The sequence below is a fragment of the Ascaphus truei genome, chromosome 3 (assembly GCF_040206685.1).
Source record: "Ascaphus truei isolate aAscTru1 chromosome 3, aAscTru1.hap1, whole genome shotgun sequence".
Classification (NCBI taxonomy): Eukaryota; Metazoa; Chordata; class Amphibia; order Anura; family Ascaphidae; genus Ascaphus; species Ascaphus truei.
The window spans coordinates 199,507,390-199,532,963 of NC_134485.1; the positions used below are offsets into that span (position 1 = coordinate 199,507,390).

Here is a 25,574-nt window from a genome sequence, read left to right on the forward strand (position 1 = left end):
GTATTGGCTCTGCTCCCTCTTTCCCTGAACCTTCGGTCAGCCCCCAAATTCACTGGCAGATGTCATCACCGCCCCGGTACACGTGTTTCATCCCTCGTGGGAGGTAACAGCAAGAGGACAAGTCCAGGTGAATGAGAGAGTGGCAGCTTGAGAGCAGCTTCCTGACGGCACAGGAGGTGACCTTTGTCCCCACGAGGTTTAGCGAGTGCAGCGTGTCGTTGGCTCCGCCCCTGGCAAGGATGCGACATGCCTCCATCAGGTCCTCCTTGCTGTATCTGCGCCGTCATGCCCAACTCTCACAGGCTGTGGCTCTACCGGCGGGCTAAGAGGGCACACCCGGAGGGGGGTGGGGTCATGTCCTTAGTGCTGCAGTATTGGCCAAGATACAGGCTCTGCAGGTCTGTACAGGGAAGCTGACAGATGCTCCCCGGGGTAACTCTGTAGCAGACCCTCAGAACCAGCACTCTCAGTTTGGGGGAGTCTCGCAGTAGTCTCACACTCACAGCGTTGCTCACAAATGAATCGGACGAGGTGGCCATACACAGCTCCCTGAGCTCCGGAGAGCAGCGCCTACCCGACTTGGGGGACTACACTAGGTTCAGCAGGCGAAGCACCTCCAGATTGGGACAGCCTCTCTGTAGAGCCTCCATATAGATCTGCAGTTGATTTTCACCCTGCTTTATCTCCGTGCTGAGCTCTAGGAGTCTCCGGTCTGGACAGAAACAACTTGCTAGGCTGCTGGTGGCAGTCAGATGGGTACTGTAGGTCAGCCACAGACGCTGCAGGCGAGCGCCACAGACATCCTGGAATCCCAGCACGGCCGGAGACTCAACCTGTGAGTTCTGCAGTTTGAGACTGTGCAGTTGGGGGCAGTTCTGCGCTGCAGAGAGCAGAGCGTCGGCACGGACACCGCTGCAGTGAGACAGCGTGAGGGACGAGAGGAGCGGACAGGAGATAGACAGGGTCTTCACTAGAAACGGGACCTGCTCTTTGCAATGATGCAGCGAAAGCTATTATTGATTGTACTCACAGTGCATTACATATAGCGACCGGTAATTAAGTTTACCAATATATTTTAAATGTTTACTCTTTGATGTGATAGATCACATAAAAACAGGCAGTGTCTACTTTTACGGTTTTAAGTGTGTCCAAACAGGGAAAAGATAAAAACCGTGACATTTGAATGATTTTGAGAATATGGTCTGTACACCGGGACATTTTTTTTTTTCAACTTAAATTTTATTAGGCACGTACATAGTTTACATACATAGCATGCTATTGTAACACAGGATCAACAGGATTGATGAAATTCAGTTGTATGTAGGTACATCCAATTACAGACAAACCGGGTAGACAAACAGACAGACACACAGCCCCCAGAGAAGAGAAGGGGGTGGGTGGGGTGATGTGGGGGGGAGGGGTGATGTGGGGGGGAGGAGGGGTGATGTGGGGGGGGGGGTTCCTCCTACCGTGGCTCCGCTTCTGTTTTTGCACCGGCTGGCTCTCTGCGTCCGAGGATACGGAGTGCTCTCCTCGCTTCGGCTATGAGCTACGCTCAAGTCTCTATCTGTCGCTGTGTGTGCGATTCTGATGGGACCTCTTAGACCATTTCGCCCCTTTTGGCCGTCTTCTAAGGGAGAACGCACTTACCTTAATTAATGCCAAATCGTGGCCCTTTCCACCCCCGGTATGTCTGTCTGGGCCAGCCATGGTAACCAGACTTTTAGAAAGTTTGTACCAGTGTCGTTGACCAGACTTGTCAATTTCCCCATCTGGCATACAGACCAAATCCGATTCTGAATCTTAGCAATTAGTGGGATTTTATTTTGTTTCCATCGTGCTGCGATATCCCCTCGTACCGCCATCTCAAAGTGCGCTACTAGTTTATTATCGCCTCTGGAAAGCCCTTTATTCGGCCTGTTCAGGAGGAACAGCCATGGCTCCATTGGTATGAATTTGCCTAGGATCTTATTCAGCCAATCTTTAATCGATTCCCAGACTGGGACGATCTTGGGGCAAGACCACAGCATGTGTAACAAGTCTGCTGCTGTCCACATTGCCTAGGGCACAATGGGGAGTAACTGGACAGAAATGTAGCCAATTTTGTGGGGGTATGGTACCATCGCATCATAACCTTATATGCGTTCTCCCTTAAGGTCGTGCACATGGAGCTTTTAGATGTCGCCGACACAATCTTTGTCCACTCCTCTTGTTTTTATATCTCCCCCAAGTCGTGTTCCCACCGGGTCATATATCCTGCTTTGTCCATCACTGTCGCGCTAGACCCAGTTACTTCCTTGTACATCTGCGATGTAAGTCCCTTAGTGGATGTCCCTGATCGACAGAGCTTTTCGAAATTCATCAAAGGGGTATGGGGCTGGATTGTCTGGTAGAATGCTCTGATCTGGAGGTATCTGAAAAACTCGGCATTTGGGATATTTTTGCTGGATTTAAGTAGATCAAATGTTTGTATGCCTCGTCTACCCTCCAGATCCACTAACCTATTAATATTTTTATGTTTCCAGATTGTAAAGTCAGCATTGGTCCGGCCCAGAGCAAATAGTGGATTGTCCCACAGTGGGGTCATACCTGATGACTTGTGAGTCAATGTGCATTTGAGCCTGGTGGCCTCCCATACTGAAAGCGAGTTGGTCATTGAGGATAGCGGCAATTTGGCGCCTAACAGCACCTTTTTGGGAAGCCAAATCAGATGTTCCAACTCCATAGGGGAGCAAAGATCTTTTTCTAGAGCGACCCATCTTTTTGAGTCTGAGTTAGTGTGCCATTGCACAATTTAAAGGGGTTTTGGCTGCACACCACAATATAATAAATACATACAGTTTACCGGTGCTGCTGGTTCAAGGAAGTACCTGCCAGGCAAATTCCAATGTACACTGAGGAAAAAAGAGAGATCCAGCGCTCCACGGATTTCAAGATAAATGAATTTATTGTGCCACACAACAGGTCTTTTTCAAGTGATTAGGCATCACTTGAAAAAGACCTGTTGTGTGGCACAATAAATTCATTTATCTTGAAATCCGTGGAGCGCTTGATCTCTCTTTTTTCCATTGCACAATTTGGCATAATTGCGCCGCCTTGTAGTACGACAACAAGCAAAGTACCGCTAGCCCTCCTGCCCCCATTTGTTTACGCATGATCTGTTTGCCCACCCTCGCCTTCTTCCCTCCCCAGATAAATTTATCTATCACAGATTGAAGCGAGAGGGAATCCTTCAATCCTATTGGCACCGGAAGGGTTTGGTAAAGATATAGAAGGCGTGGGAGCAGGTTCATTTTAACACAGTGGATCTTACCAATCCACGAGATTTTGTGGGTGGCCCATCTCTTAATGTCCCCTCTCAGAGTTTGCATCAGTTTGGGGTAGTTTGCTTGGTACAGCGTATTGTAAGACTTAGTGACATTGATGCCTAGATATTTAATGTGGTTCTGTTGCCAATTGAAGTTGAAATGTATGGCAATCAATTTCTCTAAGTGCTTGGGGAGATTTATATTTAGCGCGTCTGATTTAGACTGATTAATTTTGAATCCGGAGATCCTGTTGAATCTCCCCAACAAATCGAATAAGTTCGGTAGAGAGGTAAGGGGTTTAGATATTGTCAGGAAAATATCATCCGCATACAGTGCCACCTTATGCGGCTGGCTTCCAATGTCAATACCCGTGATGTCTTTGCTATCACGTATCTGAGCAGCCAATGGCTCCATACACAATGCAAAGAGGAGGGGGGAGAGTGGGCATCCCTGCCTCGTTCCGCTCTTAATTTGAAAGGGATCTGAAGCAAATCCCTGGTGGGTGACCCTAGCCGACAGGGCCGAATATAGAGCGAATATAGCCTTTATCAATTTATCTCCCATCCCAAATGCTCCAAGCGTGGCTTCCAAGTAGGGCCAGTCTATCCGATCGAACGCTTTTTCTGCATCCAGACTGAGCGCCATAACTGGTATTGATCTTGAATTGGCTATTTCTATCAGATCAATAATTCGTCGGGTGTTATCTGATGACTGCCGACCCAGGATAAACCTGACTTGATCTGGGTGCACCAGTCTGTGTAGGATGAGACCCAATCTATTGGCCAATAGTTTAGCATACATTTTTATGTCCGAGTTAATCAGGGATATTGGTCTGTAGCTCCTACAGTCCTGGGGGTCTTTTCCCTGTTTGTGTATTACCGAGATGGACACTTGGAGCATGTGTTGGGGAAAGGGGGTACATCCGAGAACCTGATTAAATATGCGGAGGAGATGTGGGGTCAATTGTTTCCTAAATTTTTTGTAGTACAGATTCGAGTATCAGTCAGGACCCGGGGCTTTAGAGGGTTTTAGGTTTTTGATAACCTCTGTTATTTTCTCCATTGTGAAGTCACCACCCATTACCTCTCTATCTAACTCGCTCAGACTCGGTAGATTCGAGCCCTTTAAGAAATCTTTTAGGGCCTTGTCCGTTCCTGCAGATTGGGACACTTTTCCCCATCATATAATTTTTCATAAAAGGTCTTGAACTCCCCTACAATATTTTTAGAGTTGGCCGAAATCTCCCCCGATTCTAGACGCAAGGCCTGTATGTTATAGTTATTCGTTTTAGAATTAATCATGTTGGCCAGCAGGGTATCTGGCTTGTTTACTTTTTCAAAGAATCTTCTCTTTGACCAACTTAATGATTTCTCAGCCTGGGAAGCCAGGAGGAGATTCAATTTAATCTGGGTGTCCCTGATTCGTTGGAGGGTGGTCGAATTTGGCGAGCTCTTGTGTTGCTCCCATAAGTTCTTTAGTTCTGTTTGCTCTTTTATTATTTTCGCGTTGCTCTCTCTTTTTTTCTTGGCCGCTAAACTAATCAATACCCCTCTTAGTGTTGCTTTATGCGCCTCCCAGAGGGTTATGTGGAAGCGAACGCTGCCTTCATTTTCTCTAAAAAACATTTGATCTCCTCTCCAATCTTCTGCTGTAATTCGGTGATTTTTACGAGGGATTCGTTTAGTTTCCAATTTGCTCCTGGCCTGTCCAGCCCTATCTGTGTGCACCTTAGCTCTTTGGCTGTGTGATCTGACCACGAAATATCATGGATCCCAGCATGGGTGATCTTTGGGACCAGTCTACTAGAGACAAATAAGTAATCGATTCTGCTGAATGAGTCATATGGGTGTGAGTAAAAGGTGTAGTTTTTGTCTAGTGGGTGTAGCTCCCTCCAGACATCGACCAACTGCAAGTCCCTTAGCCCTTGTTCCAGAGCCGTAGGTCGAGGCATTGTTCTAGGTCTGTGGGAGCCTGATCTATCTAGGGTTGTGTTCAGCACTGTGTTGAAATCACCACCTACTATCAGGGTGCCTTTACTGTATTTTCGTATGGTAGCGAATGTTGTTGTGAAGAAGGCCAGGTCGTGACCATTTGGGGCATATATTGTGACAATCGTTATTGGTTGCTGATTGATGGACCACGTAAGCATAAGAAATCTGCCCTCCTTATCTGTTTTCACATTATCCACCACCAGCCCCACTCTATTGTGAATCAATATTGCCACTCCACGTTTCTTCTCCTTTGCAGAAGACAGATATACTTGTTTAAACTGTTTATCAAAGTATTTAGGGAAGCTGGTGGTGCTAAAATGTGTTTCCTGAATTAACACAATATCAGCCCTCTTTCTTTTGTAGTCAGTGAGTGCTATCTTCCTTTTACGGGGACAGTTCAGCCCTTTGGCATTATGTGAAATAAAGGTTAAAGTCATGGTGTATGTGTAGTCTCACCTCTCATTTGTTGTGTCTCTAGTTGGAGTGTCTGGCGTGCGCTGGAGAGCCTCTGTTCCTCTGCAGTGCACAACGTTTTGCCCAACTTCGGCGGGGCACCACCTAGCAGGAGGAGGGGTGGGATGGGGAGGATATACAGGGGACATGGGATACATAAGGGGAAATAGACAAGAAAAACATAGAAAACAAGATGGGGGAGGCGTCCGTGGTCTGAGACCACTGCTCCACCCTTGCCTTCGGGTTGGTGGAATCCGACAGAGCCCCCTCCAGTCCTCCTCTCATTCCACCTTCTCCCAAGGACTTTCTCTGGGTCTCGGGCAACCAACCCGAGAATGCAGACACATGTCGACGGCTAGACCTCAGTCTCAGCCGGCATCCCATTATCTTTAACATTAACTTTGTTATTTCCAAACAAGATTTTACTTCTAAAGCACTTGATCAACTGAACTAAAAACCCTTAACAACTGAAACAACTGATGTTGCTCCCCTCCTCTCTTACCCCTTGTAGCTCCTATAAACTCTATCCTGTGCCCCCAACCTTCTGGCCCCATCCTCTGTGGCTATGTATTACTTTGTATCTCTCTGCATACTAATTCCTCACTGCTTCACGGCCCCTTCCCTTCATTATCTCCTGTTGGCACCTCTTATGCCTGGAGCACTCCCACCTCCGTATCTCCCTCTCCCCCCTCCCTTTACCCACTACCATCGCTCTTTCACCCCCTCCCCCCTTGCCTCCTACACTTACCCCCTCCTTCTGCTTTCCACCCGTATCCTCGTTCTCCCCCTCTCACCACCATCCCCTCACTTTCCCCCGCTGCCTCTATCCTCTGCTAACTCTCTGCCCTTACCTTTGCTCCTACCTCCAACTTCGTCTTTTCTTATCCTCCCCCCTACATCTACTCCTCTCTCTCTCCCCTTTCCTCCCTCTCTTTCCCTGGCTGTGTGAGGGAGTTCCTTTATTGTCGGTGCTTTTTGGCACTTCCGGTGTGCATCGCTGGCTCCACCCCATCTGGCTCTTCCCGTCGCCATCTTGGAGGTACGCAGTCCCTTTCCGCCGGGACTTCTCGCGAGGGTCACCGGCTCCTCCTCTCCTACGTCATCTGGCTCCTCCTCGATCCCAGTCTACCGCCGGAGCTGAACCAAGATTGCCGCCAGTCTCTGAGGTGAACCACTGGGCGTAATAGGTAGCATGGGGCCTTTTTCCACCAGGACACAACGGGGCCCCTCCAGAGCCCACAACTGTAGGGCTTCAGCAGCAACAACAGGAACATCGAAGGAAAATGTTTAAATGCATTTTTAATTGAGTCCCTTCGGCATCTTCTCATTTAGGGCTGCGGGGCTGCCTGTTCTTGTCGGCTCTTCTCGCCTCCCTCCAAGCTGGGTCCGGGGCTGTTCTTCCTCCAGCTGCGTCCTCCGGGATTTTATCATGGAGCCCCAGCTTAGTGAGAAAGCTCCCCCCCTCCTCCAGGCGCCTCAGCGTGTGTGAGGTCCCGCTTCGGGTGACCAGGAGGCCGAACGGATATAGCCATCTGTACCGCATCCCCTCATCGCGGAACACCTTGGTGATGGGGGTAAGCTGCCTTCTTTTAAGGAGGGCGGTGGGGGATATATCCTGGTAAACTTGGAGTTTGTGGCCCTCAAACGCAGCATCATTACGGGTCATTTGGCAGAAAGACTCTTTTATTTTGAAAAAGTGAAAGTGCGCTATGATGTCGCGGGGGGGGGGGGGGGCGGGGTCCCCTGCTGCGGCTTCGACCTCAGGGCCCTGTGACACCGGTCCAGATGGGTGTCCTGCTTGGATCTATCAGGCATTAGTTGTGTCAGCCATCTTCCCAGGAAATCCTCTGGATCTGTTTCTTCCTCCGGCACCCCCCTGATCCGCACGTTGTTGCGGCGGTCGCGATTCTCCGAGTCCTCCTGCCTGTCCGTGAGGTCTCGCACCGTGTCCTTAACTTGGGCCAGCTGCTTGTCAGTTTTATGTAGGGCTTTTATAGTAGAGTCCAGCTTTTTCTCCAGGGAGTCTGTACGCACTCCTATGCTACCAATATCGGCCCGCAGTGCAGCTGATTCCGTTTGGGGGCACCTTTTGATATCTAGATAGAATTCCTTCATGTCCCTCCTCCGCATGACTTGATTTTCTCTGCCGCTTTCCTCCGAGTCGGTGCCGCTCTGTGTGGGCCCCTCATGGCCTTTGGCGCGCGCCGTATCTCCTTTTGCTAAATAATCGGTTAAGACTGTGGAGGGTCTTTTGGATCTCGTCCCCTTCGACATCCTCGCACTTTTAGCTGCTTGGGAAACTATGTTTGGAGGGGATCTCCGTGTTTTTAGTGCTTTCTTTATTTAATTATTTGCCGGCTGTGAACGGAGCTAACGGCTCACATGTCCATTCAGTCAGCCGCTGCGCATGCGCCGTACACCGGGACATTTAATGAAAATCTGAGGCTGTCCCGGCTAAAGCCATATAATGACATATCGTCATCCTATCAGTAGTGTATGTGTCCAACTCAAAGAGCTTCATAAAAAAATGTAATTGTCAAGTCTTGCGGTGGATTGGATCCCAGTGGCTGCAAATGGCAGAGTGTGGACGGACGTTCACAGAGGTACACAATTAGGAGGCTTTATAATGTGAAATTATAATAGGCTTTATTGTGCCTGTTCCTTTTTTTCAGGAAAATTATCCAAACACAGGGGGGGGGAACAAAGCTTCCATTCACTTGGGAGTAATTCTAGTGAAAACACTATGCAACCAATTCACATCTCCCTAGTCAAGCATTTCTCCCCAGCCCCAAATATAGCATGAAAATAAGCAGATATAAGCAGTCTCTTAATAATGAAAGTCTTATCTGTTTATCAGCTGTAGAGTAAGCTTCTCTGCTCTCCTGGAACCGCACGGAGCGTGCACAGAAAATCAGCATCCAGGTTTAGAAGTTTTATTTGGGCCTTGTGTCTTGAAAGCAGCTCTGCTAACTTTTGGCAGAGCTCAAAACAAGTGTGTCTCCAAGTTCAGCTCAGGTGTCAGCAAAAGAGTTCTCACTTCCTGTTTCAAAAGACAGGCTTTCTAAGCCATCTAATTCAGGCAGGTGGTGTTTAGTAATTAACTACAAGAGGTTAACCACCACATTGCTGGATTAAAGACACATTACTGAACAGGGATAAGTCCCCTGTTACACAGAGCCTTTATGTCAAAGTCTGTATCACAGGCAAAAGTCCAGGCAGCGAAGGGCATAGTTGGTAGGCAAGCAGGGGTGTGGTAATGATATCAGGAACAACAATGTGCAGCAAGGCAGTGAGCTAGTCTATCCAGGAAGCACCAGTATAAACAAGCAAAAAGTAACAGGAAAAGGAGGTTTACATAGGTCAGTCTGGAGGCATGTGACAGGTGGAGGAGATTATCTCATTATGATCTATAGTGAGTTGTCTGCAAACTAAGGCAGTCAGGATCAGCAGTCCTGGTGGCAGCGAGGGAGAACTGCTGGATATGAGCAGGAAGGACCCGAGTTCAACTCTCATCAGGGACATCTCTGACACTACACCTCCCTCAAAAAGTGTCATTTGGACGATCCTTGTTTAGGTTTGTCTGGGTATCTCCGGTGGAGAGCCTTGACCAATCACGGGGCAAGGCTCAACAAAGTATTTAGATTTAGATTTTTCTACAAACATCAGAACTCAGACAGATGGGTAATAATAAAAATGAACTGTAGCCTTTCTGACTCATTCAATGTTACACATGCCAGCACTAGTCCATGATGGTTTACCTGCTGAGGAGAAAGTAACAGCATCTCTATTGTTTCATTGGTTTAAAAAAAATATTTTTTGGTTACATTATTAAAATCGATGTACTATATACTTTTTGGGTAAATATAATTGGATTTATAATGTGCACTTCAAGAGTCTTCAGTGAAATGTATTTATTTATTTATTTATAAAATATTTTACCAGGAAGTAATACATTGAGAGTTACCTCTCGTTTTCACGTATGTCCTGGGCACAGAGTTAAGACAAATAATACATGGTTACAAATACAGTTACATAAATGAACAGGGTGTACATTATATACAAGACATTGCATGCACCGTTAAAGAAAATATATGTTATGGGCGTATGAAACAGTTACAGACCAGATTAAAATGTGAGACAGCCTTAGATTTGAAAGAATTTAAACTGGTGGTGGATGTGAGAGTCTCTGGTAGGTTGTTCCAGTTTTGGAGTGCACGGTAAGAGAAGGAGGAACGGACGGATACTTTGTTGAGCCTTGGGACCATGAACAGTCTTTTGGAGTCTGATCTCAGGTGATAAGTGCTGCATGTGGTAGGGGTGAGGAGCTTGTTCAGGTAGCTGGGTAGCTTGCCCATAAAGAATTTAAAGGCAAGACAGGAAAGGTGAACTTTGCGCCTAGACTCTAGTGATGACCAATCTAGTTCTTTGAGCATTTCACAGTGATGTGTGTTGTAGTTGCATTGGAGAACAAAACGACAAATTGAATTGTAGAGGGTGTCAAGTTTGCTAAGGTGGGTTTGAGGAGCCGAGCCATATACTATGTCTCCATAGTCAATAATTGGCATTAGCATCTGCTGTACGATACGCTTTCTGACCAGGAGACTTAGGGAGGATTTGTTCCTGTAAAGTACCCCTAGTTTGGCATAGGTCTTGGTTGTCAGGGTATCAATGTGCATTCCGAATGTTAAGTGGGAGTCAAACCATAAGCCCAGGTATTTAAAACTAGTGACAGGGGTTAGGGTGGTGTTAGTGTTGGTTCTAATATGGAGCTCAGTCGCTGGAAGCTTTAAGAATTTAGTCTTGGTCCCAAATACCATTGTTACAGTCTTGTCAGTGTTTAAAAACAGTTTGTTTTGGGAAATCCAGTTTTCGAGTCTCAAAAAGTCAGACTGAAGTATGTGTTGAAGGTCAGAGAGGCTATGGCTGTGTGCATATAGGATTGTGTCATCTGCATACATGTGTATTGAGGCTTCCTTACAAGCTGTGGGAAGATCATTAATGAACACTGAGAAGAGTAGGGGCCCCAGAACAGAGCCTTGCGGGACACCACAGGTGATATCCAGGGGGTTGGAGTTAGAGCCTGAGATGGACACATGTTGGGATCTTCCTGATAGGTAGGACTGAAACCAGTTTAAAGCATGTTTCCCTATTCCAGAGCTCTGGAGTTTGTTAAGCAGGATAACATGATCAACTGTATCAAAAGCCTTTGCAAAATCTAGGAATACTGCACCAGTGAGTTGTCCCCGTTCCATTCCACACTTGATTTCATTGCAAACTTTTAGCAGGGTAGTTACGGTGGAGTGTTTGGGACGAAAGCCAGATTGGAATTGGCTAGGGAAATTTGTCTTGGTGTAGTAGTCGTTTAATTGGGAGTGGACACATTTTTCCATGACTTTGGATAGAATTGGGAGAAGTGAGATTGGTCTGTAGTTTGAGACAGTGTTTTTGTCCCCACTTTTGAAGATTGGGACAACTCTGGCAATTTTCCAGGTCTTAGGGATATGGCCTGCAGACAGGATAGAGTTGACTATGGAAGCAATTGGTTTGGCAATGGCTGGGGCACCAAGTCGTAGGAACCTAGATTTTAGCAAGTCAGGTCCGCATTGGCTGCTTAGTTTTAGTTTGAGGAGCGCTTGTGTAATCTCCTCTTCAGATACTGGGCCAAATTGAAAATTGTGGGCAGTGTTGGGAAGGGGTGGGGCTATGTGGGCACTCCCAGGATGAGATTCAGGTTTGTGGTTTGGGCTGCGTTTCGCTAATAAGTTAGTAGCACACCCCACAAAGTAATCATTGAATGCATTTGCAATGTCAGTGGGGTTTGTCAGAGTAATATCCCCCTTAGTGATATTACTTGGTTGTTGATGGTTAGGAGGCTGGAATATATTGTTGATAACCTTCCAGAAGTTAGCTGGGTTTGATGTATTTTGGTGGAGATTGTCAGAGTAATATTGTGCTTTTGCATGCCTTGTTTGCCTTGTGCACATGTTCCGCAGGCATCTGTAGTGATTGAGATCCTTGGTAGTGCCAGTTACTTTGTAGCTTTTCCACAAGGTATCCCTGAGCTGGTAGAGTGCAATAAGGTCAGTTGTAACCCATGGAAGATGGCCCCCCCGTACCCTTATTTTGCATAGTGGAGCATGGGTATCGCAGAGTTTTAAGAACTCGGATTGGAAATAGTCGAGTGCAGAATCAGGGTCGGGAATTAAATCGATTCTGTGCCATGGGCAGTTGGTAAGGTCATCCAGAAACTGTTGTGGGTTTGTTAAATGTCCTTAAATTCGCTTTTTCTATAGACTGACGTCAGAATAACAGAATTCAGCATTCTTGTCATTTGCACACAAAAACAAAACGTTTATTTTGAAAATAATTACTTACATACAAAAATAGTAAGAATGACGATGATGTTTCAAATAGATTGATATTCTTAAGCATAGTTGCACATAGTAACCTTCTTTCTACTCTTCATGATATCATCACTCTGGCCTGGTCTTTCTTCCTCTGGCCTATCTTCTCTCCTGACGAAGCGCAAGATCGCGCGAAACGCGTTGAGGGGTTGCATAGAATATAGGGTACACACTCGGTCTTGGAGAGTGGTACCTATAGCCTACAGGGGTTCATTCATTTTTAATATCCAGCCAGAGCCAGCACTTCCCGAACAGCGATCTCGCGAGAGAGCCCAGCATTGGACTTCCTCTTCCGGGTTGTAGCAGGGTAGCGACTCGCAGTAGGGCACTGCCGAGGGAGGCAGTGTTAGTGAGGACTGGCTTGGGAACCCCACGGGCGATGCAGCTTTTACTGATTGTAAGTTTTAGATGTTATTTTACCCAATAAAGTGATTTTGTCTAATACCACTTTTTTTCTCTCTGCGCTCCAACTTTTTTTGTTACTTTCTGACTGTTATCCCGGGTGATCGCCGGAGGATTTGGGAGCTGCAGGAGAAGGTGGATAGCAGAGATATCCAGGAGAGAACAGACGAGCGCAGTCTCCATTTTTGCTGCTATCTTCTCTCCATCCTTCCTTCCTAAAGCTTATTACTAAGCCCACTGTTGTATTTATCCATAAAGACCCACCCAGTCAGCCATTTTAACCTTTTTAAAATGTTATATCCCAACATGGTATTCACCTACATTACTGATGTCATATGAACTTCCCCTGGACATATAAACTTAAGGCGACGAATTGACCTTTAGGGTCAATTCTGTCTGTCAGAATAGATCTGACCTTTCACTTAGAATACTGCATATGTAACAATAACTGAACATACAATCAGATAATATATAGATATGAAGGAAAATCCAGACTATTATACTGTATACGTTAACATTCTGCCTTTTGATAACAGATTCATTCATTACAATATAATTATTGCTAAATTGGATTTCTTACAGCCCCCCTAAATTAGATTGTAATAGAATCACTATAAATCATTCAAACAACCATACATATCACATTCAAAAATTATCAAACAGAATGTCAAAATACAGCACACCTCTGAATTACTCTGCCTTCACAATACATATTACCAATAGTTGAAAAACAATATATCATGTTATAACAACGTACAATGATGAAGACAAATGAGATATTTTCCAATACTGATACATTATAACAGATTTCTTTAAAAACTTTGCCCATTAAGCCTGTAATTACCCATCATGTTCTGTCTCTTTTAGTTTACCTTCTTCATGTTGAAAAACAATTTCTGCTTTTAATTGTTTTTGTAATATCTGAAGTAAACTTTCATCTTTTTAAATTTCTTCAGTCCATTTCTATATTAAACTGTAATGGAACCATATTTACATCTCTCAAGAATGTGTAAATATATTCTTATTGGATTTCCTCCAATGCAATTTAATTCTTCAATCATTAAAGGTTTTTACTGTTTCAATACAAAGTAAGCATGAACGATAAATAATCTTGATCTGGTGTAGTAAACAGATTGTTTTAGAATAAAAATGTAAAAAATCTATCCATTCAAAATCCTGCTATAATTGTGTAAAAAATAAAATCTAGATATTGGAGACTATAAAATAATAACTGAATATTACTACCACTATTTCTTGTACTGTTATAGGAAATATTATAGGAAATAAAACTCTTTCTTTTCCCAATATGGACTTTTAAAGAAAAAATAATAATACTTGTACACACTGTACATCGCACCCATAAATCTGTATAATTTTGAACCAATAATAATTCTTCTAGCAAACTTTGTTGTACTCCTAGAGATGTAATTCCCCGTTGTACTTTTTCAGCATTGATTATTTCTTTCAATAGTCCCAGTAGTAATAAATATAATAAAAATAGTCATTTTGTTCTTTTTCCTAAAAAATGAAAAAATATTCAGTCCCATCGGTGATGACTCTTGTTGATTTTCCTCATTCATCTTGATCCCGATCATCCAATCTGATTCTTTATTCATCACATAATTACATAAGACCTGTAAAAATACAGCAGTATCATTATATTGGTAAATATATTTAACCTTAGTCCATCTGGACCATACACTTACAATCGACATATTACGTACATAAATCACAAACTTAACCTTTATCATAATGTTAATTATAATGTTAATTATATCATTAGATCCTTCTCAATTTGTTTACCAAAGACCTTTTTCATAAAAAAATGATCATAATTGTCATCTACTTCACTTCCCCCCCTTTTAAAATTTTGGAAATACAGAAGACCTATTTTAATTCCTAAATTTTAAATCCAATTCTACCAACTGATTATGGATGATACTTTAAATCTTTATGTAATCCATAAAATTTCACATGTAAACTTTCATCACTAAACCTGTGAAAAGAGAACCCCTATCTGACTCAAGAATGCGTGGAAAACCCCATCTGGAAAAAACATGATTCCAAAAAACTTGTGCTGTAGTAATTGCATCATTTTGCTTGACCAGAATGCTCTCAACCCATTTTGAAAAGACAGCTCTCGTAATCCAAGCATATTTTAACCCATTCTTCCCTGAGGGTAAAGAACCATTGTGATCAATTTGCAATGTGGACCATGGGCCATCTGCTGGTGCAATACATTGGAAAGGTGGTTTTTGCCTTTTGAGCCCAGGATTTCCTTTTAAACTTTCCAAAAGTGTCTCTTGTCCTACGTGACCCAAACTTTCATGATTTATGGCCTTTTCTTTATGGACACAAGAAGGCTTTAAATCAACGCGGGAAATAGCAATGGACGTATCCTTTGCCTGTTTCTCTGTAAAGGAAAGGAGCTGCATATCTTTGTGTCTGACTGTCGCTGTGGCACTAGTCTCTGTAAGCACTACATTCTGTTCTGTTAAAACCTCTTCCTTAGCCAAGGAATCAACTATTGCATTTCCTTCAGTGAGAAAATCCTGTCCTGTTTTTTGTGTTATTTGGAAATCATTCTTAAGTGTTGGCTTGAGACAAAAATTATCACTGAGTTCAGGCAATTGAAACTCACTGGTGACCATTTCAATTGGACAAACACTTCTCTCGTTACCATATTCAGAAGGATTAATTAACACAGGCTTTCTACCTTTAGAATCTTTCCAAATTACCTTATTGCCTAAATCCACAATATTACAAAGAGGTGTTCCTGACAACATTGGTAACTTTTCTTTTGTTACACTTAACTGTGCCTTGGTATCTATTAAAAACTCTGTATCAAACCCCCCTAAGGTTCCTTCTTTATCCAAAGTTACTGGAGTTAATACTTCAAGAGGACTTGGTTTCCGATAGTATAGTCAGGATGAATTAAGTCTTTCGTCTATGTGAGTTATGTTACAAACCTGTTTGTGTGTGAGATCATTAGTGTCTTTGTAATTAGCCATGATTTCTGTAATTTTTTTTACAAGGAGAGCATCCCGTGTTTGCTTTGGTGCTGTGTGCTGAACAAATACATTCTCTTTCCGCAAACTTTTTTGTAGATCTAAGAATTTGTCACAGTTTCTTCTATAATGCCCTATTTCTCCGCAATGAAAACATTTAAAACCTTGCAGCCGCAAAGGCTTGTCTGTTCTGCAGTTGTCACTCCTGTCACTCTGACTGTTCCAAGAGCTTTTACTTTTTTGAGTGTCATGAAAGACATTTCTATCATTAACAATTTCTGAGATTTTAAGTCTGGGATTATTCTGCAAAAACTGATGTCTAATATTATCAATAAAAAGAGCAGCAACTTCTAATGATTCTTTCTCAGAAGCAATTGCTAATGTTACGGGATCTAAAAATGTAAATTTTTTTACAAATGCTCTAATCATTTTCTCTTCAGAATCTTGATCAGAAAACAGTAATTTGTATGCAGTCTGGAATTTTAACATAAACTCAAAAGTATCCTCTGTAATTTTGGGTTTAAGATCTTCTAAAATATCAACGGTAATGGCATGTCCGGTGGAAATGTAAATTAATTGATTAAGCCTGTCAATGCAAGACCCTTGTATAAAATCACCGTTATCATCCGCTTGAGGCATGCTGACAGGCATTTTTAACCTTCGACTCATGTGAGTTGGAAACCACAGTTTGTAAATCTTATTTCTTTGTTCCTCAGTCAAATTAAATCGATCTGTATAAGATTCAAAAATGTCTGCATTATGAAATGCATCCAGGTGATTTTTATAATCAGGTATATCTTTTAATACCTTCATTAAATGATCATGAATTTTTAAATTCAGTGTGGCTGCTTTGTCAAGAAATTTTTTCCTTGTCAGTTCTGTGCTGCTAATGTCAGTCACATCCACGTCTGCACTAGAACTAGGAATAAAAGATGCCCCTTGAGTATCGTTTTTCTTTTTGTCTTTACCAACAGCGCATGCAAATTTGATATTAGATGTTTCAATTGGTTTTTCTAACTCATGTATGCGTTTATGTAAAATGTTACAATTTGAACATTGATCAGTTTTTACAACTTCGATTTTATGCGATTTCTCATCATTGAAAACCATCAAATTAAACACTTTGATAATTTTCATGACATTTCTTAATTTTTTCTTATTTTTATGCATAGTTAGTATTTTCTTATCTATTCTCTCATTTTCTATTTGCACCTGATTCCATAGAGAACTCCACAATTCAGTGTCAGTAGATGTATGAGGTAACACATTTAACATCATATGACTGTCATTTGCATATGAATTAATAAATTCCATTACTTACGTTTTGTTAAGTATTTTCTTTCACCGAAAACTTGTGCTCCAAGACTCGAATTGTTCCCCCACAAACGTCGCAACGTTTCTTTGAAGAAATTCCACGCTATTCCATTCAGCGCATACAAATGCTCCAGACAATGCTCCCTGCACGTCCCGCAAATGTACCTTCTTCCTTGGGAAACTTAACCAGACAAAGGCAACCCCCCGAACAGTCCGTCTCCCTCTAGGAGATTCGTGAAACGTGGTTCTCTGTCTCTGATCTGTTAATCAACTGTAGTCAAATCTACCAAAAACTTGACACTTCTTTTTTTCCTTTGGTTCGTTTCAATTTTTCTCAAATCTTGGATCCAGGAATCGACCACACCCCCTCTAATCCAAATGTGACGAAAAAACGGAATGAAGGCTGGCTCGCCAATGTTAAATGTCCTTAAATTCGCTTTTTCTATAGACTGACGTCAGAATAACAGAATTCAGCATTCTTGCCGTTTGCACACAAAAACAAAACGTTTATTTTGAAAATAATTACTTACATACAAAAATAGTAAGAATGACGATGATGTTTCAAATAGATTGATATTCTTAAGAATAGTTGCACATAGTAACCTTCTTTCTCCTCTTCATGATATCATCACTCTGGCCTGGTCTTTCTTCCTCTGGCCTATCTTCTCTCCATCCTTCCTTCCTAAAGCTTATTACTAAGCTCACTGTTGGTATTCACCTACATTACTGATGTCATATGAACTACCCCTGAACATATAAGTAGTTTTCAAACTTGCTGAATGGGAAAGTCTTATGCAGCATTTTTCCCAGTTAGGACTTGCAGCTGTTCAACAACTTGAGGCCACGAATTGACCTTTAGGGTCAATTCTGTCTGTCAGAATAGATCTGACCTTTCACTTAGAATACTGCATATGTAACAATAACTGAACATACAATCAGATAATATATAGATATGAAGGAAAGTCCAGACTATTATACTGTATACTTTAACATTCTGCCTTTGATAACAGATTCATTCATTACAATATAATTATTGCTAAATTGGATTTCTTACAGGGTTAAAGTTTTTAAATGTTCTAGTGAGGAGAACTTTAGGGCTTGAATGGGGCGTTTTAATTTTCCTTACACAGTACACTATTGCATGGTCACTGAAAATGTCAGGAAGGATGCCAGAGGATTGGATTCTGCTGGGGTTTGAGGAGAGAATCCAGTCTAGCAAGGAATGGTTATGCGATTTCAGGTTTATCCGTGTGGGTTGGGAAATGAGTTGTGATAGGTTAAGTGACTTGAGTTGTATCTGGATTTTATGGTTTTTAGGGTCAAGCCAGTTGAAGTTGAAATCCCCAAGAACTAGCAGCTCACTCTTCTCGTTCAGAGAGGAAATGAGCCAAGAAACTGGGTGATATCAGCCAGGGATTGTAGAGGGGCTTTAGGGGGGCGGTAGATGCCAGCGAGCAAGATGGGTTTAGAAAAGGGGAGGCAGATTTTGCCAACTAGAATTTCAAAAGAGCGTGGGAAATGATAGTTGAGAAGCAAGATCTTAACCCATTAAAGTCACAAATAAAAATGTCTATCAACACCAGATAGGACAAGTAGATCAGGGTGTACAAAATCCATGATTTTTGTCCAGCTTTTTGTATAGACTTGGAATTGCCAATTTTAGCAAATGTAGGGGGATTGTCCCAACTCAAGCTGAGTGAGACAGCAACATGCCCTGAATTTGGGGACAGCTTATCTATGTATATATGCCTTTGCGCATCACCAATGGTCTGTTACTACAGTAGGAGTTGAAGACAACAGCGTCAGAGAAAGGAAGGAGTGTCTCCCTGTTCGCTCTCAGTATAGAGGTTGCAGAGCGGTCACTACAGGGAAGAAGTGCTGTTACCCCTCAATACAACTGTGTCAGGCCCAGGCAGATGCCGTCTTGCAGAGGTTGTCATCAGTAATCATAAGTGCCCCTCCTTCCATTGTTTTGGAGTTAGTTTTGGACACTGTATAGTTCTTAGGGTGAAATGACTTCTTCCTCCCAATATACTGTACAGTTCTATATTGGATGCATCTATTCCCATTTTGTATTATATTTCCCTATAAAACATTTTTGTAAAGCGCGGTATTCATGTTTGGATCTGTTAAACATTAATGGTGTACATGGCAATCTATCTGCTTGATTGGAAAAAAAACAACCCAGAAACACGTTTTCTGTATCAGTATTGTACTCAGTACTGTTATTCAATCATGTATGGCCCGTACAAAATGCTACGGCCAGTGTCATGGCTACATTTGCAAATCAAACTTCATAATGTGAATATGAATCTATTCGCAAGGAGGACAATTCAGGCTCCACAAATTGAATCCAAGTTCAGCCCGAATTGCTGGCCAAACAAGGAGTCACAGGGGGTTATACTGTTCCAGAGATTCCCAGACCCTTCCAGCGTCCACAGGGACAAAACACTGCACTTGATAAACCATTTGGGGTGAGCCGGTATTTACAGTCCTTAACCATAAGGCTTATAGTGATTAATAAAAGTTGATTCCAGTGAATGAGCGCTTCATTGGGCTGCTCTGAATATCATATCATTATAAAGTAAGTGGTCACAATATCCAAGCGGTAAAATATTTGTGTGCGCTTTTACCTCTTTGCATACATGTCATTGTGTAACGTTTTCATGAAAACAATAATAATGCATAATAATAATAATAATAATAATAATGCATGCTCCATCTTAATTGGAGTTGGAAGTGCCGGAGGCACATCTACCACATTTCTTTGTGAGGAATGTAATAAGTATTGTGTTATAGCTTTCTAATTAATCAGCGTCTGTCTTTCTCTGTTTTTGTTTGTAGATGAACTGGAAGGGCAATGACCTATTTGACTTGGTTTGCAGAATGTTGGGGCTTAGAGAGACCTGGTTCTTTGGCCTGCAGTTCACAGCAAATTGGATGGATACCTGGTTGAAGTTGGAAAAAAAGGTAAGGCGTCCAATATGTGTTTCTGATCAGTGAAACGTCAGTATTTTGGTCTCCATATTGATGTTTTACAACGATGTTGTTTAACTCCTTTGACAAACACAAATAGGTATACTGTAATAGCTTCATATGGTAAAATATAGTAATCTCCCTTTTCTAGCTGTGGAAGTCTTCAATAGCAATGTAGTCAGGGCCAGTTTAACCATTAGGCAAACTAGGCGGCCGCCTTGAGTGGCAACATTTTTCGGGTGGTAAATGTTTAATTTTAAAAAAGGCAATAGTTTGTTTAGTGCACTTTTCTAACTCAGCACAGGAATTCCCTGATCTCCCAGAGCAGAGAGGAAGCAGGGAAATTGCTAGGTGGCAGAGCAGTTTCCTCCACCTTGATTGGCTGCTGCTGGGTAATACAGCCAATCTGGAAGAGGTGTCAGGGGCCTGGGGGTGAGACCAAGCAGAGGAGGAAACAGTGGGACAGGAGGGAGGTGAGGCTGGGTGTGTCTGTCCTGTGTGTATTTGTTCTGTTTTGTGTGTTTGTGTACAGTATGTCAGGGGGTGTGAGCATAACAGAGGAGAGTGAGTGACAAGGAGAGAGGGGAGAGAGAGTGCTGGGGAGGGAAAGGGGGAGGCAGACTGGGAGGGAACGGGAAAGGGGGACAGCGACTATGGGGAAAACTGATACATAGGCCCACAAACACTTGACTTTCTGTACTTAATCAAGAGGTTAAAACAACATTTTAATATTAAGTATTTAACAAAGTTTACCATTTCCATGTACACCTGTACGCCTGTGCATGGAAATTGTAAGAAACTTTGTTAAATACTTAACAAAACTGTTCCTTGAGATGAACACTGTGCTAAACTTGGAAGATACCTTTGCTAACAGTATAGTGGGGAAAAAGTGAAGATGTCATAAGAAAATTACTTATTTTCTCATAATATATAGCTTCCTAGAAATCTGCCAAAGATTGTCTATAGACTAAATAGGTGAAAGCTTTTCAATAATACGATTCCTTCTGGAATGGGAGTGTAATAAAAGAAGCCACTTCATTTGTTGTGGCACAACGATATCTACTGTCACTAACGTCCAGTATGTAGACACGTATTTACTAAGCGGTGCTATTCCAGAACACACCTTGTGCCGGAAGACCCCTTGCAGCCCATTTAAGTTAATAAATATGGGCTGTAAGGTTACATACGCAGCAACTGCTGATCATGTTTAACGTTTCCAAATAAGAGATATCTCAAAATAGCTATATAAAAAAGATACTTCACAAGTCCAAAATCAAAAGACCAGGGAAGGGGACACAGCACTACAAGTAGATGGGAAAAAAGAGGGTATTTAGTCCATATTTAAAGGTATCCAACCTTCGGAGCCATCTCAGGGCCCCTGCATCAGAGGTGCATGAATGTATTTATGGTGTGCTTTCTCTTCCCTTTTTCCTATCAAATTAGGTGTAAATATGTGACTTATTTATTCTTGTGTCATTTGTAAACCCTTTCCCCCTCTTGTGTAATGCTGCATTGGTAACTAATCCACACATTACATACTGTATGCATTTAGTTCAGTCTCCCGTTCTCAGTGATTAGAATATTTTCAGAGCGTGGGTGTGCAGAAGCGCATTTTTCATATTGTAAATGCTACGTCAGCCCTCAAAGCTTGAGGTTTTCTAAAGGCTTACCACATAAAGGGTGTGTGTAAGATCCGGGTTACATGCACTCACCTATGTTTTATTCCTGTAAATTCAGGGTTGTTTATTAAAGCTGCAGTTCAGGCTCCGGTTTTTTTTTTTATTATTTATTTTTTTACTTCAATAGTTTAATGTGGGCAATCTTTAATTACCGAAAAAAAATGCATGGCTGCCGGTCAATTCGTTCTCTGTCTATTGATCGGCAAAGTTTGGCGACATCTTTAAATATGGGGAATGTAAATCGTTGCTATAGGAACAAGCATGCTTGTTAAAATAGAATACAAGAAAATTGGTCTTTCAAAGTTGTTGTTTTTTAAAACAGAAAATGCTATAAGTATTTTTTCTTACTACAGAACTGATTTATTAAAAAAAGAACACACATGCAGGATATTGCATGAACTGCAGCTTTAAGTGTCAGAATAAAGAGACTGAACATGGATTAGTCAGTCTGGCTATTGACACCCAGGCATCATAAAGCAAGCTCTCAATGTTGCTTCTTATACATCCCCCTGTCCCTGTTGTAAATGGACACACCAACAATGTGTGCTTATCACAGGAGAATTCAGATGTATTAAATTGTGGGAATGCAAAAAGATACTATTTTGGATTTGGTGCTTGTGACAGGGTGAATTCACTATCCCAACACTATGCCTAGGAGACCTATGTATAGGTCTGGAGTCCAGCAGTGACCTGGTTAATCCCAGCTTGAGAAAAGACTGGGTTAATTAACCAGGTCCCACCACGTAGGGTTGCCAGGTGTCCAGTATTAAACTGGACTGTCCTGTATTGGACACTGTCCAGTAAAAGATGAGAGGTAATACTGCTCATGTATGTGTCCAGTATAACATCTCTGGACATAGTGACTTGACTGGCTTGTGGGGCTGCAGTATTTCTCTGAGCATGGAGAGAGCAGGGTTGTTGCATGGGAGCTGGGCAGCTTCCTCCATCCTGATTGGCTGCAGCTGGGTAATGCAGCCAATCAGTATCCTGGGGATGGGGCCAAAAAGAGGAGAAAACAACATGGAGCAGAGAGAGGTGTGTGTGTGTGTGTGTGTGTGTGTGTGTGTGTGTGTGTGTGTGTGTGTGTGTGTGTGTGTGTGTGTGTGTGTGTGTGTGTGTGTGTGTGTGTGTGTGTGTGTGTGTGTGTGTGTGTGTGTGTGTGTGTGTGTGTGTGTGTGTGTGTGTGTGTGTTGAAACTTTCCCCCTCGTGTCCAGTATTTTTGGAGAAGCTACCTGGCAACCCTATGTCTCTGCTGCCTCGTTAAGGGGCTTTAAGAACCCAGAGACCCCACTTGATTCCTGTCTGAACCAGAGAAAAACATACTGAAACTCTGGAAAGGAGACAAGCCTGCAACAAGGGCTGTTACAGTGGGACGCTTACTCTTGTTTTGTGTTTTTCTTGACCTTGAACCTCCTTTTCTGGGAAAAGGGCAAAACTCTGTTATGGACTATTTGCCTGCACTGTTCTAAGCTGGGTTTTTTTTAGGTACTTACTCCTATGCTGAATAAAGCTCATTATATGTTCCATGTTTTTGTGGCTGAATAAACAAGCCTATTTAGATAACCCACGTGTCGTTGCATTGTCCCTGCAACAGTGTTATAATTAGAAAGCAACATTTTATGAGTGGTAACAACTTTATACCCTTTCCCTGGAAAATAAACCGAGGACACTGTTGCAGGGTCAATGCAACCACACGTGGGTTTCTGAATTGGTTTGTTTATTTAGTCTCAAAATTTGGCATACAAAAATAATACAGCTTCTTTTCAGCAAACAAACAAAATAGAAGGATCAGTCCTGAGCAGGGCCTTTCCCTTTTCCCAACAAGGGCTGTTTAAAGCCCAGAGTACCAATATAGCAAACAGGTATTATAGGAAAGACAGACCATATAGCAAGTAGTTTTTCTCCAACATTTCAGTGTGTCTCACACCTGCATCATACTATACATAGGCCTGGATGTAATAAATGATGTTAAGTGCTCCTTTAGGACAATAGTGTTGTTCTGTCACTTTTGTAAGGTCGTGACTGGTCGTGTATATTTTCCAACAGGTGTTGCAACAGGAAGTCCCCAAGGAAGATCCAATAAAATTCCGCTTTTTGGCCAAATTTTACCCTGAAAATGTATCCGAGGAGCTGGTGCAAGATGTTACCCAGCATCTCTTCTTCCTGCAGGTTGGTAAAGGGTTCATGTATTTATTGATGGCTAATTACAACTACAGCCCTTTGCCTAATTATTACATTTGCATTGTAGTGATTGGGAGAATTCAATATTTTCAGCTAGAGGTATATTTCCATACAACTTCAACTAGTCACACTGTTGTTCAAACACGGCTGTGCCTTGTTTTTATTATTATAATTTTTTTACCTTCAGGCCCTAATCAAGCTGAGATTTGTAGTAATGTATGTTCATTCCCCATAATGCTGTGTAAATGGCGGATAATGCAAAAACATGACTGGTCCAAGAATTACAGGTGGTGAGCATTTCCATAGTAGTCAATGGCTGTGTTGGTACAGAATATCACAACATACCCCACCATAATTCATCAAAGGAGCCTGGTACATCTATGGTTGGTCTTCCAGACTGTCTACAGGCAATAATAATGACCTCATCCATGTTAATCTCACTCAGCTGTTGGCCCATCATCATGTAGTCATCCCTTGAAGACAAACCAAGATTTATACCAGGAGAAACTTCTGCAGGTATCTGATCTTCTCCAATCATGCAGCTGACATAGAACAACTCCAAAGTTGAAGTTGCTAATGAAGCTGTGAGAATTATGATGCTTCTCTTCCACATGCTCTTCCCTTATCAAGCACATGAGTAAGAACTTGCATCTTGAGTGAGCATTTTATATAAAATGTACTGTCAATTCCGTATTGCCAGCCTTACTTTGTGTCTTCATGAGGGTGGAGTCCAGTTCTGCAAGTCTCCATTATTAATAGAGATCTGAGACTCTTGCTATCTAGGATGCACTGTGGTTGGTGTTAGAAAAGAAGGACTAGAGTGAACCATATATCAGTGCAGTAAGCCTTTAGTTAGTGCATTTTCTATATATGTAATATATAGTCACACAAAGAAAAAAAAAGTTGTACTTTAAAAGTTTTTTGTTGTTGTTTTTCAAATTATATGGCACATAATTACCTAGTATTATAGAATGATATTAGCTAACATCATATAATTTAATGATATTCATCATCACAACTGGAGTCAGTTAGAAAGAGTTAGGAACAAGGTATGATCTGCCGTTTTGAAAGGGGGTAAAGTGGCTTTTGTATGAAATCATTTTTTTCTAACAGCTTAGCCTCACCTGGAAGGCAGCATATACCTGCCAGTTATTCTCTGATTTTGCTCCAATTTGGAGCCCTGGGTCACACCATAACTTCAGCAGAGATTTCCAGCTCAAAACTAGTTTTCGGTCAAGCGCGCACGGCTTTTAAAATAAACATTATCCTGCTAATATATGTAATATGTATATACACATACAACAACTATTTGAAGTTAAATGTTTTTTCTAATATCTGCTTATGCTTTTGTTGAGTTGTTTAATTACCCTGCTATTCCAGTGCTTTAAATCAATAGCATTTCACTTGAAATCTCTGGTAGGACGCTCTCTCATGTCATTGCAAATCACCTAATGGTAACACAGATTTCCTTATGTCTCTTTTGTTATTAAAGCCACAATTGGCCATTCAGTGTCTGGTAAATAAATACTCTCCAGAACGGAGAATCAAAGATGTTTATTAAATAAAAGTTCAACAGTTTACATCCATCTGCCTAGTAGACGGACCTTCTTTGGGATGTACAACTTGGAGTACGTTTTAATGTGGGGAACCACTTGATGCTGCAGTGCCTTCCATTCGTTCATATTCACAATACCTCTGACAAGCCTCTCACAATAATACCAGAGAAGATTATTAACTCAGGGACAATAGGCCCCAGTCTCTCTGTTTGGCGGTTACACACCATCTAACATTACAATACCCACTTTTCTGCTAGAATAGTAGTGATAATGTGCCGACTCCTTCCCAAACAATCGTTAT

General features: G+C 42.2%; 1 protein-coding gene and 1 pseudogene across 2 annotated transcripts in view; one reads left to right on the forward strand and one right to left on the reverse strand.

Moving 5' to 3' along the window:
- LOC142489353 (merlin-like) overlaps nucleotides 1-25,574 on the forward strand; it is a 216,878-nt gene that overhangs the window by 111,883 nt on the left and 79,421 nt on the right. For both annotated transcript variants that reach the window (XM_075589936.1, XM_075589935.1), the window contains exons 3-4: nucleotides 19,725-19,850; nucleotides 23,583-23,705. In XM_075589936.1, coding sequence (XP_075446051.1) covers nucleotides 19,725-19,850; nucleotides 23,583-23,705 — 249 coding nt within the window. The remainder of the gene's footprint in view (nucleotides 1-19,724; nucleotides 19,851-23,582; nucleotides 23,706-25,574) is intronic.
- Nucleotides 50-5,736, reverse strand: LOC142490578 (F-box/LRR-repeat protein 6-like; annotated as a pseudogene).